Here is a 20270-nt window from a genome sequence, read left to right as displayed (position 1 = left end):
AGTGTCCACATTTCGCCCCTTTGATGGTTACAATACTCTGAGTGCCCCTATAACAATAATGCTTCAATAGTGTCCACTTGACATTTAATAATGTCCACTGGGTCCCCCAATATACAGCTTCTCTATATGCTGGGCCCATAGCTCCCTTAAACACAATATAATGCCCTACTGCTTCCCTATACAAAGTATGGTGGGCCCACAGCTACAATATACACAGAACCACCGTCAGTACATGAATGCAGCACCAGAACCACTATTGGTAAATTAATGTTGCACCCCCTTTAGTGACATCTCTGCCATGACTAGGGAGCATTTACTTCTATTGTCAATTTTGCCACTAAATGTTGATTTTACAATTAAAATTAAATAAAAAAATTATATATATTAAGATAAAAAGATCAGTCATACTGTTTAACATTCCACAGATCTTGTGACTATGGTAAGGACAACATGTAAATTCTAATTTCTACCTGGTTGCATGCATTCACACCTCCATTAGCAGAATACATATCAGCATGTGAAAAACATAGCAGGTAGCATTCAGAATCATAAGGGAAAGTGAATCTGCAATTTTAACTTCACCCAAATTCATATTCATCAAAGTGGCATTTAACGCACAAGCCAGATAGAAGGCGAGAGATGGAGCCGGGACCTGAAATTGATGTGAGCTGTCTCCAGTCAAGATATCAGCATTATTAACTGTCATTTTCTTTCACATTAGAGCAAAGTCCCATCTGCCAGTTACATCCCAGAACTCAGAAGACTGGTACATGTGGAGTGCGACTGCTACCTAGAGACCATTTTACATCCCAGAATGAATAGGCTCAGCTGAGGATTAATAATACCGATAAATGCAGTATATGACATAGGTCTTTGTCATGGTGTGATTCATTGCAGTGACTCCAGATACAATGTTACCTCTTGTTAGCAGGACTCCCCTTCCATATCAGCCCTATAGATTCCCATTTATCAATTCCTGCCCAATTCTTTCTATAAAATGACATTAGCTGCCATTTGCCTTGTGCATATTTATCTCCCGTCATCTCTTGGGAGTCTCAACTAATGGCAAAAGAGTTCTGCAAATCTTTATTACCTGGACAGAACTTTAGAAAGACCATAGACATTTTTTCTGCTTTTTAAGAAGGCATTTTCTCCTTTTAATGGAAAGTTGTCAACTTTCCAGACACATTTTTTTAGTAAATACTTGTATTCCATGTGAAATAATTAATTTTTTTAAAAGTCTGGGCTGTTTCTTTCCTCTGTTATTCCATCTTAAAATCTATCAATAACTTAACAACTATATGATAGCACTTGACATAACTTAAAGAGTCTATCCTGGACTTTAAAAATCATAAAAATGTGCCTATGCACTAACAGGCAGGTGGTTGCACCCTATCTGCCTGTTGTGCCTGGCGCTGTTCTCCGCCATCATAGAGCATTCACAGACTTCCGCTGACGTCATGTCAACAGAGCGGCAGTTTGTCTTCCTGTTGACAGGGCGGGACTATGGGTGTCATACTGATTGACAGCTGGCTCTCCCCTGACGAATTGGGGGAAGCCAGCTGTCAATCAACATGACACCAGTAGTCCCGCCCTGTCAACAGGAAGAGAGATTGCTGCTCTGTAGACAGGGAGCAGCTGAACTTTTAGGCTCCCTAGGCTGGAGGCCTTGGAAGTGATTGCAACCTCTGCATCCACATTAGTTACCCCTCTGCCAATTAGGGTCCAATCACACTGTCCAATCAGTGCTGACAAAATCATATTGTGCAGGGGCACACCCCTTTGACAAGAAGAATGGAACAGCCTAGATGTTTACTCAGAAACATTTCCTAGGAATAACAGAAGAACAGCACAATTTTGAGTTAGGGAATATATGTAGATACCAAGCCAGACTTGTCAAGAGAGAAAGCAAATCTTCTTTAAATGTGAGCACAGAAAAAGACAACAGTTAATCAATCAATTCCTTCATAACAATTGTTTGGAATAGTGATGAGCGAGCATGCTCGTTACTCGAGATTTATGAGCATGCTCGGGTGTTTCCCATGTATCTTCAGCGTGCTCGGGTGTTATGTTTGAATCAGGCCGTGTGCATGATTTGCGATAGTTTGACAGCTTTAATACATGTGAGGAATGCCTTTTTCTTAGGCATTCCTCACATGTATTAAAGCTGTCAAACAGTTGCAAATCATGTGCACAAATTGACTAAAACATAACGGCCGAGCACGCTGAGGACACTCGGCGAGCACCCGAGCATGCTCGCCGAAAGCATTAACAGAACATACTCACTCATCACTAGTTAGGAACTCTATGTGCCCCATAGAAGTCAAGGGCATTTATGATTTTCACAGAAGTACACCGCCATTTTGACTTAAAAGTTGATGAATTGAAGAATAGAGGCTAAATATTTCTTCAGATTCTGTACGTATTAGCTCCAGATTAGTTGTAACTAGCAACAGGAAATAAACAGAGTGCAATACTTTATAAAATAAAACCTTTTAAATTTTATTTCACAAATATCTAAACCTTTGAAATGTTTTTTTTTTATTGCTCTTACAATTACAAGAAGAACAAAGGGATCAGGGACCTTGAACCCACATGATCTCACAAGCACACCTCCACCTCCTACCTGAGAGGTGCACAACTCAGGAGACAGGTGCAAGCAACTCCTGCCTGAGAGTGCACCCAGCAAGTGTAAAAAATCAAGAAAATTCTACAAAGCCTATGAGGAAGGGAATGGGTGGTGTAAGAGTGATCGGTGACCGTCTCAGGTCCTGCATCTCACTCATCGCTTGTAATTATTAGGGCAATGAAATGAGGGGAAAAAAACATTTCAAATAATATATAATAATAATAAATTATGTGTTTCTAAATCTAAGTGACATGGGTTGAAAAGCCTTAAAGGGAACCCGACAGCTGGTACAAGCTGCCCAAACTGTGGGCATCGTGTATCAGGCATGGGCTGTATTATCCCAGCCAGATATGTTTGACTCTGAAATGCTGTGGTATTTCAGAAAAAAACATACTTTTAAAGCCTATACTTACATACAGGCAGTGTCGTGTCAGTCACTGTAAGCGGGTGGGGAGAAGCTGCCGGGGACCTGCCAGTCTGACTAGCCTATAGTACGGTCTAGGTCCCTGGCAGCTATTAAAGTATGTTTCTATCTGAAACGCTGCAGCATTTCAGAGTCAAACATATCTGCCACGGATAATACAGCCAATGCGTGATACATGGTGCACACAGTTTGGGCAGCATGTATCAGCTGTCGGGTTACCTTTAAACTTATATTGTAATCTTAGAGCAATTTTAGTTCATTTATTGACCAAGCTATTGTCACGACTCTGTTGTTTGGTATCCCAGGGCCAGGGGCTCCTTACCTGTCTCTAATGCTAGGGACGTCTTAGCTATTCTTGTTCCCCGGATTACTTCTAATGGTGAAGACGCCAGGGTCACATACCATGCTAAGCTCCTGAATCAGTCGGTTCCCTCCCCCCACCTAGTTAAGAGGAAAGTAGTAGTGAATGGCAATACACCCACCAGACTAATAAGGTAATACATACAGGAATAAAGAAAACTATCAATAATACAAATATGCACACACAAACAACAGAGGGAAACACCAGAAAGAGAAGGAAGGGAAAAAGCCAAAATAGGAGAAGGAGATGATTTTCACACAACCAAAACCAAGCAACAGTATTTAGATAAATCCAACAACCGCCTCCTCAAACAACAAAACTCCACCAACTCCTGAAACCTTGCAGCATGAAGCTAGCTCTGGCAATTACAGCTTGCAAGAGTCCAGTATATATAGGAGAAGGGAGTGGTTAAACTCTGAACAGCTGAGAGCAAAGGCAGGTAAGTTTCCAGGAACTCTCAACTAAAACAGATTAACTCCTGCACTGCCAGAAGAAACCTGCACAGTTTAATGTGAAGGTGAAGTGCTTCTAATCAGTGCAGGAGTAGAAGAAATCAGACAGCGCTGTCTTCTGGCCCCTCTCTGTCATGGTAAACCCGTGACAGCTATGCTCACTCTTGTGACAACAAAACCAATACTTATCTTTTACCCTGGTATCTAGTGTAAGTAGGAGTTGAGAAGACCTACATATATTAACATGTAGACATGTTCTTTCTCAATTTTCCACGTAGTCCGAGATTCCAAAATCTGGTTTTGTAATACTCTGAGATATTTTTGCACTTGGTGTCAATATGTGGCCACTTAGTGGTTGTGATATAAATTACTGTGTATCAAAGGTTTTGAAAACTTGTCGTGATAACATATTAAGAATTTATAAAAATAATTAAGGTTTCTTATAAAAAGGGACTTGATGATGCGTATCTTGGGTAATACTGTTCCTAGCTTAGAACTTCAGATCAGGCATTATGGCTTCCTCTGTAATTTGATGCAAAAACAAAAATTACAATTAGAAGAGATAAACATATAAGAAAAAATAATGAAGTGATTCATTGTCTTTCAATTGTTTCTTTAATGTCCTTTGCTAATCCACTGAGGAACAAGAACTTGAGTGAATAGGTTACTTTCAATAATATGAAAAAAACTTAATAACAAAGAGTGAGATTATAGTGATCCTAAATCCCAGATTACTAGCTCAGTCTGCTATTGGAACATTGCAAGGGTATGTGCACCCATTAAGTATTTGGTGCACATATTTCTGCACCATTTCTGCATCTCTTGGCAGGAAAAATGCAGTGGCAAAAAATTGAGTTTTTGCTTCAATTTTTACTTGCGATTTTTGGTGCACATTTTTCCCTACTTATTAGTATGGGTGAAATCTGCAGCAAAAATGCTGAAAGAATTGACATGCTGCAAATTTAAATCTTTACCGAATTTTTATGTCACAAATAAGCAACTTGTGCTTGAGACTTCAGGATTCTCATTCACTTTGCTGGCATCAGGAAACCTTTCAGGTTTTGTGACAAATCTGCACTGAAAAAAAAATGCAGTAAAAACGCAATGTGTGCACACAGCCTAAAAAATGCAACAAAAAATGCAGTAAAAAAGCAAAAATGGAAAGTGTGCACACAGCCTAAATATTTCCTACACATACAGTATGAGCACATTGTGCTATAAGCTTCATTTATGGCAGATGTAAATCATTTCTTTTGTCAATGGGAGTCAATCAGAAGATTATCAATAGCAATAAACCTGCTATGACAAGAACAAAATGGAAAGTATAGAATAGTAAAGGATGATGTCTGCAGACAAAGAGAGATAGGATGATGTATAAGTGGATGAGATGATGTCATTTATAGTGCTGGAGGCTTCACTTTCTACAAGCAATGATGTCATCAACACCATTAAAAGGATTAGAATCTACTTGATAAAATTAGAAGGTTCTTTTCCGGCAGATGCACAATGAAGTAGTGTGAGCTGTAGAAAGATGTCAAAGATTTTCACATGTCCCTCCATACCCCATTCTCTGCCTTTCAAGAAAGCTTTCCGAATTGCTGGAGGTATCAGTAGGGCCTGTAAGAGATTCCAACTCTTGGGGGGTCTGGGAGGTCCCCTCCTTTCCAGGAGAGTTGGCAAGAGTGGATTAAGACACATGGTTGCTTTCTTCCAAAATCAGCACCACTCCAAACCACGTGTTACTGAGATGCAATGCCAGACACTCATGGACAGGTTTGGCACTAGAGAATCATAGAGAAAAACTTTTAATTTCTTGGTAAAAGAAATCATGAATTAAAGCTAGGCCTACATGGTGACTTTGGCCACGACACAGGTTGCATGGCCAAAGATCACTATGTGTTGCAGCTATATTACAGTACAATACAAGTGACTGGGGTCACATTGCCACCCCTGGATACCTCGACTAGCAGGTTGCAAAAAATCAGACCAGGTTGGATTTTGTACAAATTGCTTGTTGCAGTCACTGAACTTTAGGGGATGCAATGTGACCCCATTCACTTATACGAAGACAGAAAAACAACAAGCAATAGTCCAAAGTAGTATCCATAAGTGCAAAATTTATTCATGGATAAAATATACATACACAGAGCATGGGGAATGAGACAAACATCCACGTGTGAAGACAAACTTTGAAAAAAAAATTGACGTGCAAAACAGAAGGAATAATAATAGTATGTATCTATGTATCAAATATCACAAACACTATCATATATGTAATCATATCAGATATAAAGGAATACTCTGTCATGCAAAAAGATCCTGCCATTATTACTGCATCATGCTCCCTGATGAAGGTTAGTCCGAAACGTGCGTCGGGCAAATGATTGTAGCTCCTGCATCATTGGCATCCAAGATATTTCTTAATGTTTCTTGTTTGGCACATTAGCATAGCTATAGTGTGATAACTTGTCATAGATTTCTTGGAAATGCTATTGGTGTAATGGCAGGATCTTTTTGCACGACATAGTTTTCCTTTATATCTGCTATGATTGTATATATGATAGTGTATGTGATATTTAATACATAGGTACATACTATTATTATTACTCCTATTTTGCACATCCCCTTTTTCCCACAGTTTGTCTTCACACGTGGATGTTTATCCCATTTCCCCTGCCCTGTATATGTGTATTATATCCATGAATACATTTTCTTCTTTTGGATACTACTTTGGACTATTGCTTTATATACAGTGTATTGTGAAAGTATTTGGCCACCTTGAACTTTTTTACCTTTTGCCACATTTCTGGCTTCAAACATAAAGATATAAAATTCTAATTTTTGGGGAAGAATCAACAACAAGTGGGACACAATCGTGAAGTGGAACGAAATTTATTGGATATTTTAAATTTTTTTTAAAAATTAAAAACTGAAAAGTGGAGCGTGAAATATTATTCGGCCCCTTTACTTTCAGTGCTGCAAACTCACTCCAGAAGTTCAGTGAGGATCTCTGAATGATCCAATGTTGTCCTAAATGGCTGGTAATGATAAATAGAATCCACCTGTGTGTAATCAAGTCTCCGTATAAAAGCACCTGCTCTGTGATAGTCTCAGGGTTCTGTTTCAAGTGCAGTGAGAATCATGAAGACCAAGGAACACACCAGGCAGGTCCGAGATACTGTTGTGGCGAAGTTTAAAGCCGGATTTGGATACAAAAAGATTTCCCAATTTTTAAACATATCAAGGAGCACTGTGCAAGCGATCATATTGAAATGGAAGGAGTATCAGACCACTGCAAATCTACCAAGACCCTGCCGTCCCTCTAAACTTTCATCTCGAACAAGGAGAAGACTGATCAGAGATGCAGCTAAAAGGCCCATGATCACTCTGGATGAACTGCAGAGATCTACAGCTGAGGTGGGAGAGTCTGTCCATAGGACAACAATCAGTCGTGCACTGCACAAATCTGGCCTTTATGGAAGAATGGCAAGAAGAAAGCCATTTCTCAAAGATATCCATAAAAAGTCTCGTTTGAAGTTTGCCACAAGCCACCTGGGAGACACAACAAACATGTGGAATAAGGTGCTCTGGTCAGATGAAACCAAAATCAAACTTTTTGGCCACAATGCAAAACGATATGTTTGGCGTAAAAGCAACACAGCTCATCACCCTCAAAACACCATCCCCACTGTCAAACATGGTGGTGGCAGCATCATGGTTTGGGCCTGCTTTTCTTCAGCAGGGACAGGGAAGATGGTTAAAATTGATGGGAAGATGGACAGAGCCAAATACAGGACCATTCTGGAAGAAAACCTGTTGGAGTCTGCAAAAGACCTGAGACTGGGACGGAGATTTATCTTCCAACAAGACAATGATCCCAAACATAAAGCAAAATCTACAATGGAATGCTTCAAAAATAAACGTATCCAGGTGTTTGAATGGCCAAGTCAAAGTCCAGACCTGAATCCAATCAAGAATCTGTGGAAAGAGCTGAAAACTGCTGTTCACAAACGCCCTCCATCCAACTTCAATGAGCTTGAGCTGTTTTGCAAGGAAGAATGGGCAAGAATTTCAGTCTCTCAATGTGCAAAACTGATAGAGACATACCCCAAGCGACTTGCAACTATAATCGCAGCAAAAGGTGGCGCTACAAAGTATTAACTCAAGGGGGCCGAATAATATTGCACGCCCCACTTTTCAGATTTTAATTTGTTAAAAAAGTTTAAAATATCCAATAAATTTCACTCCACTTCACGATTGTGTCCCACTTGTTGTTGATTCTTCCCAAAAATTTTTTAATTTTATATCTTTATATTTGAAGCCAGAAATGTGGCAAAAGGTAGAAATGTTGAAGGGGGCCAAATACTTTCACAATGCACTGTATAGATATTCCATGATGAGTTGTCCACCTGAGTCCTCTAATACTCGCTTGTTCATTATGCTATTATATAACCTCTGATTTATTTATACTAAGTTTAACATGCTACTATGTTAATGATCTTATTCACTGACCGAATCAGTGTGTGAAAAAAATCCCAGCATGCACTCGTTTCCTCCGTAAATTGGATGAGACTCGCCCATTCAAGTCTATGGGTGTGAGAAAAAAAAATCGCATGCCATAGGGAGCCACAGTATAATCTCCAAAACAATTAAACAATTCTGTAGCATAGGAAGCTGTAAATGGTCCTATAAATGATTAATAGCTGCTGAGTAAAATACGGATTGTATACACACAGCACACGGATGGCAAGTAAGAAAAAAAATGTCCAACTTTTCTGGATGAAACTCTGAATGATTTTTTAAATGGTCATGTGACCTTGGCCTTACGAATTTTGGAATCCTACTTACATCTAGAATATCCTGTATCTGTAGTAACATTGTTATACTGTATGTCTACCATAGTCACCTTCTTGCAAAAGTAATTTATTTGTCAGTCATGTTTTCTTATGCAAATTATATATTTTAATTTGTTTTAATGAAGAGACATTACCGCTTTAAAATGAGACTGAATTGTAAAGGCTTATGCCGCAAAAAGGAGTTTTGTGTTTCACCACCCAAAGGCATACTGCACAATTGCACCCTCATGTCCTGTTCTTGCAGAAACACTGGCAGGGATAAACTGTATCTGAATCATAGCAAGATTTATTTTTCTAAGTGAGATCCTGGAGGTAAAAATTCAGTCCTTCATTTCAAACAGATTTGTTAATGCTGAATGCCTGGTTCCTTGTCTCAGGAGGTGATGGGGAAACAGGATAGAGACGACTGAATTCTTCTGCCAAAGAGAACAGCTTGCTTGCTTTACAGTCCCCTAGGGTACTGAAATGTTTTATCTTAGATGTGCAGATTACAAAACCTTCCATTCCCCTGCAGATTCTATTTAATCTGATATGTCGTGTTCTGCACCCTCACCGCATCAGTCCTGTGCGCTCACAGCTGAACTGGCGAAACGCTACATCACTAGAAATGAATCTGCCGCCAGTCATGGGACAAGGCCCTCGTACCATAAACCTCCCGTACATGCAAATGCCACCAGTACTGGATATTTTATCTGTTATTTATACAGATCCACCATATTCAGCAGAATCTATCATCTGAATTGTCTTATCGCCCTTGTTTGCCTGCCAATGTCTTTTTCTTACAGGTCCACTTTTATAGGAAGCCAAATAATACATCAGTATTTTCACCATGGAGAAATAAAAAACAGAACATGTGAACACTATGAAATGTAGAGGATATTTCAGCTATATTTAATGCTTTTGCATTGGTGTTTTTTGCTGAACATACTAATAAAATATTAAGGCCTCGTTCACACTGTCAGTATTTGGTCAGTATTTTGCATCAGTATTTGTAAGCAAAAATCAGGAGTGGGTGAATAATAAAGAAGCGGTGACGTGTTTCTATTATACTTTTCTTCTGATTGTTCCTCTCCTGGTTTTGGCTCACAATTACTGATGTAAAATACTGACCAAATACTGAACGTGAGAATGTGCCCAACAGCTCAAACTGGGATATTTGAACTCTGCCTTAGGTCATGTTCACACATTCAGTATTTGGTTAGTATTTTACATCAGTATTTGTAAGCAGGAGTGGGTGATAAATACAGAAGTGGTGACGTGTTTCTATTATACTTTTCCTCTGATTGTTCCATTCCTGATTTTGGCTTACAAATACTGATGTAAAATACTGACCAAATACTGAATGTGTGAACGTGGCCTCAGGAATACCCCTCAAAAGAACATTTTGTGGTGTAGTTTGCATAAGAACCATCACTTTCCCTTCCCGAGATGCAGGATGTTCTCAGGAAAAGACTGCTGGCAAATAAGTGCAAGTAAAACAGCTTTTCTGTTTAATGACTATGGTGATTTGTCTTTTGTTTCGCTGCTACAGAATCAGTGGCATTATTCAGGTGCCATGTATTTTTTGTGATAATGATATGAATATATATATGTACAGCATCTAATTTGTAATGTGCCATTAAAGAAGAGAGCTAGAGGGGTAGAGTGGGACAAGTGGGATACACAGAGAGGAGTATTTGGGTTTTAACAAATTATATGTATGCATTTTTTTCTGATACACTATACAATATATATCAGTTTGTCATGTTTTTAAGTTTCTAAGAACACAGAGAGGAAAGAAGACACTCGAGCTTCCCAAAGTAGTGAGTTCAGCATTAGAGATACTACAATATGCAGTGATGCTTGAAAGTTTGTGAAGCCTTCAGAATTTTTGATATTTCTGCATCAATTTGACCTACAATTACATTGGATTTTCACATAAATTCTAAAAGAAGATAAAGAGAGCCACATAAAACAATTGAGTCAAAAATATTAGAGCAGCCGCAGCTCTCACTTCCTCCAGATGTCAGTTACGTCCTTAGGAGGGGAGCGTGAAGCCAGCGTTGAATGGCCACAGAGATCATGCGTCATAACAATGTGATCCCTGGGAGAGTGAGTGCCGACACCACTGAAATGGCGCCGGCATCAGAGGTGAGTATATGTGTTATTACTTTACTGGGGGGGGAAACAGAGATTCAGAAGGGCTTGTCCAAGTAGTGGACAACACTTTTAAAATACATTAACAGTAAAATTATACATGCCAAGTTTAGTAGTCTCCCAAAAGGAAAAGGGGAGATCTCCCAGAATCCCAGAAGATTTGGCAAATCTCATAGAAGCACACAGAATCCTTCCAAAACATCCAGGAAAGCTGCGAATCTGGAAGGTTTTTCTTTTGGAGGGGTGTGACGAAGGTGCATAGAGGAGCTGAAAAGGGCATTGCTTGCCTAATGGGATGTGGTGACATTGAAAAATGTTATTGCATAAAGCTCTGTTCTACCAGCATGAACAAAAATAATTTACTGTACTAGTAGATAAGGTATGGGGATACAGTCATACAAATTTATAAGATTTACCAATCGTCTGATATAGTCCACTTTATTCTCCCCAAATCTATTGGCGTATAGTTTTTCAGTCACCATTTCTTACACCCACTATGTGTCTGAAATTTTTTTTTTTTTCAAAAATTAGAGCTGTTATCTAATTGATTGGTTGGTGTGGATGACTGCTTTCCTAATAAACCTCTCTCACTGAATTTATTCTATACCTTATCTTGTCTACTCCAATCTTCTGCGGTTTTATATGTAATCGTAATTTGCTGTATTCGAATATTTTACACTCTGTTTACTGATCGCATTTTTCATGTTTATATTATCCTGCGCATTAATGTTCTTAACAATTAAAACAATTGCATACATAATTCTTTCATTTATTTCCACAGGTGTTGATGTAATACCCCAGAGTTGGTTATTACTATAATTTTGTATTCTGTTATTTATAATACTGAAGTTTTGCATGATCTCCTGTAGGAGTTTGTATTATAATCACTGTGAGTTAGCATTAATTGCATTAGTTTGTGTAGTAAATAGTTCAACTCCCCACTGAGCCAATTGCTTGGAGAATAGCTTGGTGGGTGCAATAAAACAGCAGCAACCATAGTTGATAAGCCACGGCCCCACTATCAGTATTCGGTCAGTATTTTTTCTCAGGAGTGGGAGCCAAAACCTGGTGAGGAACAATCAGAGAAAAGGTATAATAGAAACAAGTCACCAATTCTACATTTATCACCCACTCCTGGTTTTGGCTCCCACTCCTGAGAAAAAATACTGACCAAATACTGATAGTGGGGCCGTGGTCTAAAGTAAAGAGTATGCTGTGGACGCAGGAGTACGGGTTTGGAGTATAGTCGCCGATACGAAAAATGGGAATCCAAGAATCTTACAACACCATGACGGTTAGAGGGAGCAGGGATGTTGGCGTTCGCTGGGGAATGCCACCCCAGTGGGAAGGAGAAAAACTCCATTGTGTGAGCTTGGACAACAGGATAAGCTCTGACTGCACTCGCTGCTTATCACACCTCAAATGTGCTGTTTCCTTGCATCCTTGGAACTTTGTCATCTGAACATGTTATACCATCAATGGTTGTGAACCTTTTTTGGCTGCTGTTCAAGTAACTGCCTCCTGACTCTCCTGTCTCCCTCCACTACATTAACACCACAGGGAACGCCACCAGCCGCCACAACTAGAGAGGGAACAGTACAAAACCAGTATTAACCCCCGCACACCCACAGAAGTGTGCCTATTTTCACTGCATTGGAGAGCGAGGCACCAGGCATGGCAACAAACCCCCCATGCTGGGCGTACTGGGATCTCTCCACACCGGGTGTCACATTGACATCTTTTACGCTGGCATGTTTTACATGAGCATTATAGTATCATTAATTCCTAATTGGCTGCTCTAATTAGATTCTTTTCTCTATTTCCATGCAGAACGAGCGTGAAACCATAGCTTTCTTTGCACCAGAGGACAGCAATTTCCTGGCACACACTGGTCCGAAAGCCTTCAAGATCCCACACTCCATCAGGCAGCGGATATGTGCAACGTTCGACACGCCTAACTCCAAAGGAAAGGACTGGCAGCTGTTAGCACAGAAACTTTCTATCAACAGGTGAGCGAATTTGGATTGCACCCTGCACGTCTTAACTGGAGCCTCAGTACATGGCACTCTGTTTTTATAAAATATTCTTACCTGATACCCAGTGGAAGGTGCATTTCTCAGCTCTTTTTGTATAGGACATCTGAGACTATGTTACCAGATGAGCTGTTGGTGCGGTTTTGAGGCTGCGTATTTTTGCTGCATTAAAACTGCAGCGTCATACAATTCCATTAAAGTGGAAGAGATTTATAGAAATCTCATTCCCACCGTGCTTTTTCTTAATGAGGAGTAAACTTACCTGCGGTGCATGTTTCAAATCTGCACCATGTCAATTTCTTTCGCTGGTTTGCTGAGTTTTTTGTGCAGAATTTTCCCATAGACGTGCATTAGGTGAGGAAATTCCGAAGGCAAAAAACACACATGCGTTTTAAGTGCGTTTCCACAGCGGAAAAGTGTCAAAAACGCATGTAATCTGCACCAGAATATGTCAGTAAACTTTTGTCAAGGCTAGATACCGGAAAGTTTCAAAAACGTAGCAGCTTTATTTAAATATGACACACCAACAAGAGACAAAAATTGCAGCCTAAAAAACAGCAAAAAAAAACATGCTAAAAAGCACACACAAAAATGCAAGTAGCCTAATTTAAATAAAAGAAATTCTGTAACATCAAAAATGCAGCAAAAGCTCATTGTGGGAACGTAGCCTTGAAGGTATGGTATACTTTCGGCACATGGCAGATTAGCAGAATTTTCAACCCGGCAGGTAGAATTTTATTTTTATTATTGTTATTATTCAGCATTCTACCCAATCAAAATTCTGGTTAAAGGGGTTGTCTAGTTTAGAAAACCCATTTTCACATACCCTTGTGAAGTTAATATTTGGGCACCTCACTCGTGATGACAGTGATGAGCCATTGCAAAGAACATCTCTCGCTCTGAAGAACCTGCCCTTTCCTACATTCTAGAGAAATTATCTTCATATGACACTGTGTAATGCCTCCTAATGTCTCCAGTAATGGCGTTTGCAGGAAAAATGTAACATTTTCTTTAAGTCACTCTTCCCTCCACATAACAGCAGGTCCCTGTTGGCCTCAACATGATTACACTTTGTGATCAATTTATTTTTAAGGGACCATTCTAACATTTATGAATTGTTCAAAGCAAGATGCTCCTTTAATAAGTCTCTGAGTAGTTGTCTATTACAGAATGTTAAATATTTGTAGGTGGGTTCCTATAGTTTACTGCAATTATCTGTTAGTTTTTTGAAGGGGAAGGCCGACTCAATACATACTCTTGAGATGACCTGTAACATATTAAAGGGAGCTTGACTCCTCAGAAAACTATTTATTTGTAGATATTGGGTTAGTCTGCAGACAAATAGTCCGGCCTCCTTACTTAAAGTGCAGTTACCAGGAGAAAATTTACTTATTTCTTCCAGGGAGTTGCTAGCTTTCAATCATGGGGGCATGTACATAGTGGCTACAGTCAACTTTCACAACACTGCTCACTATCCTTTGAGCGGTGGCAGTAAGCATATCCCTGCACTTTGATTTACAGCTCGCTCTGCAGCACATTTGCAGCTTTCATCCCTACGGCACAGTCAACTCTGCTGTGAGAAGAGAGCTGCAAGAGGTGTAATGACACAAAGCTCTGCTCTACTCTCCTCCCCCACTTAAAATCACAGTAGATGTCAGCAGTGAGATCAGTAAAACAGCATTATGTAGGGGAAAAAATGCATGCCCCAGAGATGAATCTCTGTTAACACTTCCTTGGTCTGTGCCAAAATTAGAATCTAAAGTTCAGAAGCTTATATCTCTGCAACGAAAAAAAAAAAAAAAAAAACTATGTTTCATTCAACTCTGCAGCTACAATTCAATGATGTCGCCAGTTCAGTATGCTAAAACTGGAGAAAGGACCTGGGGCTTTAAGTTAAACATGTTAACATCCTCTTCTGTGTATAGAGATGTTACTTTTCATTCTAATCATCTCTGTACCGATAATGAGACTGCTGAAAAGACATCTGTACAGAGTAGGAAGCATGGGCCTAGTGTAAAGGCCTAACGGCCAGTGGAAATTGCATAATTTTATTTTTCTTTTAAATGCAGATAGTAATATGGAAAATGTAAATAAAACATTATAAAAAAAATGTATTTATCATAAAAACCTAATTTAAACAATAGGTCTCTATCTCTTGATGTTTTCCCGTTAATAATTACTGCTGTAGATGAGAACATATGTCCCCCATCATAAACCATACAGCATATGTATTCATAGGACAACATAGCTGCAATGTGAGTTAATCACCCACTGACAAGTATCTTTTCCTTCTAGGTACATAGCAGAATTAGGCTTGTGGCCATTGAGAACAGACTTTCATTTTCTTTTGTGTGCAATGAAAATAGGGCATTCCCTGAATAAGAATAATTACAGCAAGACGTCTATAGACATATAGACTTGTATGACCGAAGGGCATTACCACCCACAGGAGCTTACAATCTAATTTCTATTAGAAATCATTTTTCAGGGCAAAATTTTTAATCTATAAGAATCATAATGAAGACGTTCTGTATTCTCCAGCCCCTCCCAAATCATTTATATATATTCGTGCCTCAAGGCCAAACCTGATGAAGGCAATATTAATGGTTGAGCTTTATTACTAAGCTTTCCTTTGGGGGATTCTAATGAACACATCCCGTTGCTGAAAAAAATGAGATTTATTCTGCCTCCCAGCTTTGGAATACATACATAAATAAAGAGTTCTTTCATACAGGCAAATCTATGGATCAGTGTTGATGATGGATACATTGTAATCCAGACCTCTAGCACTGAAATTCCAAGAGAATTGGACAAGGTGCAAGTTTCTGACATATAGGGCCTGATAGATGCTGAAATTCTTAAGTTATGGGTATGTAAATCTGCTATTATGTATATGAATAATTGCCTACTTTCTAACCTGGGATAAATCCCATAAAGATTATTTTTTCTCTAAGGCAGCGCTCTACTCCAGCTCCATGCAGTAAGGTATTAGGAAAGTTCTCTACCTAGAAAAATGCATTGGTAATATAGCATCCAATGGAGCATGCCTATACCTCCATATGAAATTGGAGCCAACCACAGCACCCATATACTAAGTTGCAGTTTAGTAAACCTTGCATTTGTATTAACTCAAGAGCCTATAAGCACAGAATGCTTAGCACTTTAGGCTTTAGATACTTCAAGTGGTCACATTCGCTAATAGTATATCAAACTAAAAGTTCTCATATTTTTCAGATAGTAGGGAAGCCCCCATATGCATTAGACTAACGTCATACAAGCCTGCTTATATCAATGGGTTTGGCCAACAGTCTAAAGTATATGGGGATCCCTGAAAGATGATTGTTGGGAATATAAAGTTTTGGTTTGTCTGATTTTGATCCTTTTGTTCTCTAGAGATAAGTCACTGCCAGAGATGTATGGCAGTAATTCTTTCAGAAAGAGCACAGGAATGCTCAACATAGCAAGTGCACTTGTTACAGATACAGTTGGGTTAAATATCTGCCAGCTGAATAATTGGCCAAACCATTGTTTGGCCGACAGCTATCTAAAGTGTATGGGTACTTTAGTTAACCTTCGTCAGGCTGCATAATTTTACAACGTTAACAGGCTGCAGAGGTACAATTGTACCTTCATATATACCTCCACTGTGGGAAGACTTTCTCCTTTACTTGGTTTCAGAAACTAAAGTTCATTCAGCTACAAATGTTATGCTGAAATCTATTGGCCAGTGTTGTTACTGCTCACTTATGTTGCTGTCAATTAAGTTGATTCAAACTGGGAGTGGCTTCTACTTCTCTTCCTGCCTCCCTCCTCTCAGTAGCCATTTTGCTGTTCATCTCATTGCTGTGAGCACACACATTTCTAGGCTTGTGAAGTCTTCAATTTCTTGGATACGAAGATAGGAAAGTCTCACAGCATCTAACAGCCAGTTATACCTTCATTCGCCTTATGTGGGGATAGAACAGTCAGAAATTGTCTTTGAGCCTGGACTTGGCTTACATATATTTTGTATGAAACTTATCACTATAGGTATGATTTTTATACGAAAAATGGATAATAATTAGTATCTACATATTGTTTTACGATGTTTTACTTATATTCAGCACAAAATAAGGATGGTGGCTCTGTTACAATTTTCCTATTGGTCAAAAAAACAGTTGAAGATGGAATGAAAATTCTGAAACCATATACGGTTTACATAATATATAAATGACATTTATAAATAATTATCACTAGAAATAATTTACTTTTTTATCTGCACTTTAGAATCGAGTTTCATTCTACTTGCCACGTGTTACTGAACTAAATTATAAAGCCAAAATTCATCTACCAAGTCATCATGAGTGATAGTGATGCTGGATCTAGTTTCCGCCATAATACAAGAAAACGTGTTTGCAGGTTAGTATCATTTTGTGAAAAGCCAATAATGTAGCATTGTGTAGTATTTCGGAAAATTATTTATTTTTCATTTTTTCATATTTACAGATTAACGTCAGACGAAATAATGCAAATGCTAGAAGAATCTGATTCTGAACATGAGGAAGAACCATATGTTGCATCTGATAATGAAAACTATGTACCACAAGTGGATGTTACTGAAGAAGATTCAGACATTGAACAAGAAATGGTCATAGAGCAGGAAAAAGAATACGACTCAGACGAAAGTGTTGAGGATGGGTCTGTGCCTCAAAGTGCAGGCGACATTTGGACTGCTAAGGATAAAACTCAATGGTGTAGTGATCCACTGCCAAATGCACAAACAAAATCTCGTAATGTCCTACGACAAAGAGGTGGCCCTGCAGCAATCAGCAACCTGTATACAGCAAAAGAGCTATTCAAGTCAATCATGACTCCCGAGATGTGTGACATCATATTACGAGAAACGAATCGAAAGGCCAAGAGAGTTTGTGATGCTTACAACAACGAACTGGTACAACGTTTTTAAGCTGTGTGCCCACGTAGCGTTTTTCAAGCGTTTATGCTGCGGAATTTCCGCAGCGGAAACGCTTGTGAAACGCTAGGTAATCCGCACCCCATGGTCCCCAAGGGGATTCCGCATGTTCTATGCACATGCTGCGGAATTTTCCGCAGCGTCTATGCTGCGTACAAAAATCCGCAGCATGTCATTTAATTTTGCGGAAGCGCAGCGGAACTCCCGCCATTGACTTGCATTGAGACGCATAGAAACCGCGACTGTACATTTGTACAAGCGGCTTCTATGCGTCTCTATGTGCGGATGGTACCCAGTTCTGGAGGAGAGGAGACTCTCATCCAGACCTGGGTACCATTGTACCTGTAAAAAAAGAATAAAATAACAAATAAAGTTTATATTCACCTGTCCGGCGGCTTGTCTCTGAATGCTGGCATCGCTTGAGGACCTGCGGTGACGTCACAGTCATGTGACCGCAGGCCCTTCACCGCTCTGTCTCGCGATATGCCGGCAGCCAGGAACCAGACGGGAACGAGCGCTGCAGCCACGCCGGGGCCTCGGGGGTGAGTATAGCTTTATTTGTTTTAATTTTTACGGTTCACACTGTATAAATCCATGCTGTTTGCATGGATTTATATAGTGTGACCTAGTTGTCAAGCACTTTCCAAGTGATGCTATCGCCTGGAAAGCGCTTGTCAATCTGCATGCAGAAACGCATGTGAGTCCGCATGTGGATCCGCATGTATTCTGCAGGAAAAACGCATGCACAATCTGCATGCGTTTTTTTCTGCCAGGGAGATGCAGAAATGCTGCAGAAATTTTCTGCTTCATTTCTGCATCGTGGGCACATAGCCTTATACGTGCAGCCATGTCTCGTGACCGCTTCAAGATGATACTCAGATTTATCAGATTTGACAATGAAAATACACGTGCAGAACGTGTGCAAACAGATAAAGCTGCACCAATACGGGACATCTGGACAATGCTGAACAGAAATCTGGAGAGAGCCTACAAGCCATATAATTGTATCACCGTCGACGAGCAATTATTTCCATTTAGAGGCCATACTAAATTTACCCAGTATATACCTTCAAAACCAGCTAAATATGGCATAAAGATTTTCTGGGCTTGTGACTCGTCAAACGCCTACCCATTACAAGGTGAGCTCTACACTGGGAAACCAGCTGATGGTCCTCGACAAGTAAACATTGGTGAACAAACAGTATTGGACCTAGTGAGCTCGTATAAAGGCTCTGGAAGAAATGTCACCACCGATAACTTCTTTACAACCATGTAAATAGCTAAGGTATTGAACTCCTGGAACGTGACACTAGTTGGTACAGTGAGAAAAAACAAAAGGTTCCTACCTAGCTACATGCAGCCTGCCAAAGAACGGCCTGTAAACTTGTCAAATTTTGCCTACAATCATGATGCAACAGTCTGTTCATATGTACCAAAGAACAAATCAGTCGTGCTTCTATCATCTATGCACATGACGGGAGAAGTTGAAGAGACACTAGCAGCCAAGCCAGAGATAATAAAATACTACAACAAAACAAAAGGCGGAGTTGATGTTATGGATAAAATGTTGGGAGAGTACACTGTGAAACAACGAACATTACGTTGGCCTCTGGCATTTTTCTACAATATGATTGACGTCACTGGGTTAGCATCCTACACCATCTACAGAGAACACAATCCAAGCTTCAGGACAAAGGATCAACGAAGAAAGTTCCTGAAAGATCTCGCAAATCAGCTGTGTATGCCTGCAATTGAAGATCGTAGTACAAACCGAATGATGATGAGAAACCATTTTCTTCGAGGTGCAGTAGAAATGGTGCTTGGACAATGCATTCTGGTAGCATCGCAAGCAGCAGCTGGCCCTCAAATACCTCATGGTAGTCGTGGACCCTCCCCTGTTGTTGGTAGTTGCTATGTCTGCCGAGACCTGAGGCAAAAACAACGTAAGACTAGAAAGCCTTGTGTGGTTTGTGTGAAACCCATTTGCGATGAACACTCGGCAGCAAAGACAACATGCATTACTTGCGAAGAAAATCAATAAAAAAAGATTCTTACATTTTCTTTTATAATGTAAATGAACAGTTTTTTTACTTGTTTATAATAATAAAATAGCATTATCATTAAAAAAAAAATTATTCTTTTTTCCTTGCATTATCTTCATTCAAAATATATGAGGGTACATTTGTACCTATGCAGCTTGTTATGGATGCAAAAATATCTCGACCCCTTATCTCGGAAGGGGGTGGAGATATTTTATTGAAATTTGGCCAATATATTCTGCACCAAAACTGCAGAGATGTCACGAAATTTCAGCCCTCTACGGCTTTTCGAAAAAAAGTTATTGCAATTTTAAAACAGAATAGTTACAATTGTACCTACTCAGCCGGACGAAGGTTAAAACTTGTTTGGCTGAAATATGTGGCCTCGT

The 20270-nt window shown here is 39.5% G+C and overlaps 1 protein-coding gene across 3 annotated transcripts in view; it reads left to right on the top strand.

Moving 5' to 3' along the window:
- UNC5D (unc-5 netrin receptor D) overlaps positions 1 to 20270 on the top strand; it is a 1016051-nt gene that overhangs the window by 958827 nt on the left and 36954 nt on the right. For all 3 annotated transcript variants that reach the window (XM_073653557.1, XM_073653558.1, XM_073653559.1), the window contains one exon: positions 12689 to 12867. In XM_073653557.1, the coding sequence (XP_073509658.1) occupies positions 12689 to 12867 (179 nt within the window). The remainder of the gene's footprint in view (positions 1 to 12688; positions 12868 to 20270) is intronic.

Source organism: Phyllobates terribilis, unplaced genomic scaffold (genome assembly GCF_046119375.1).
Source record: "Phyllobates terribilis strain yellow unplaced genomic scaffold, ASM4611937v1 Scaffold_11__3_contigs__length_659146591, whole genome shotgun sequence".
Classification (NCBI taxonomy): Eukaryota; Metazoa; Chordata; class Amphibia; order Anura; family Dendrobatidae; genus Phyllobates; species Phyllobates terribilis.
The sequence above is the reverse complement of the archived record's forward strand: the minus strand, read 5'-3'. Positions and strand labels throughout refer to the sequence as shown.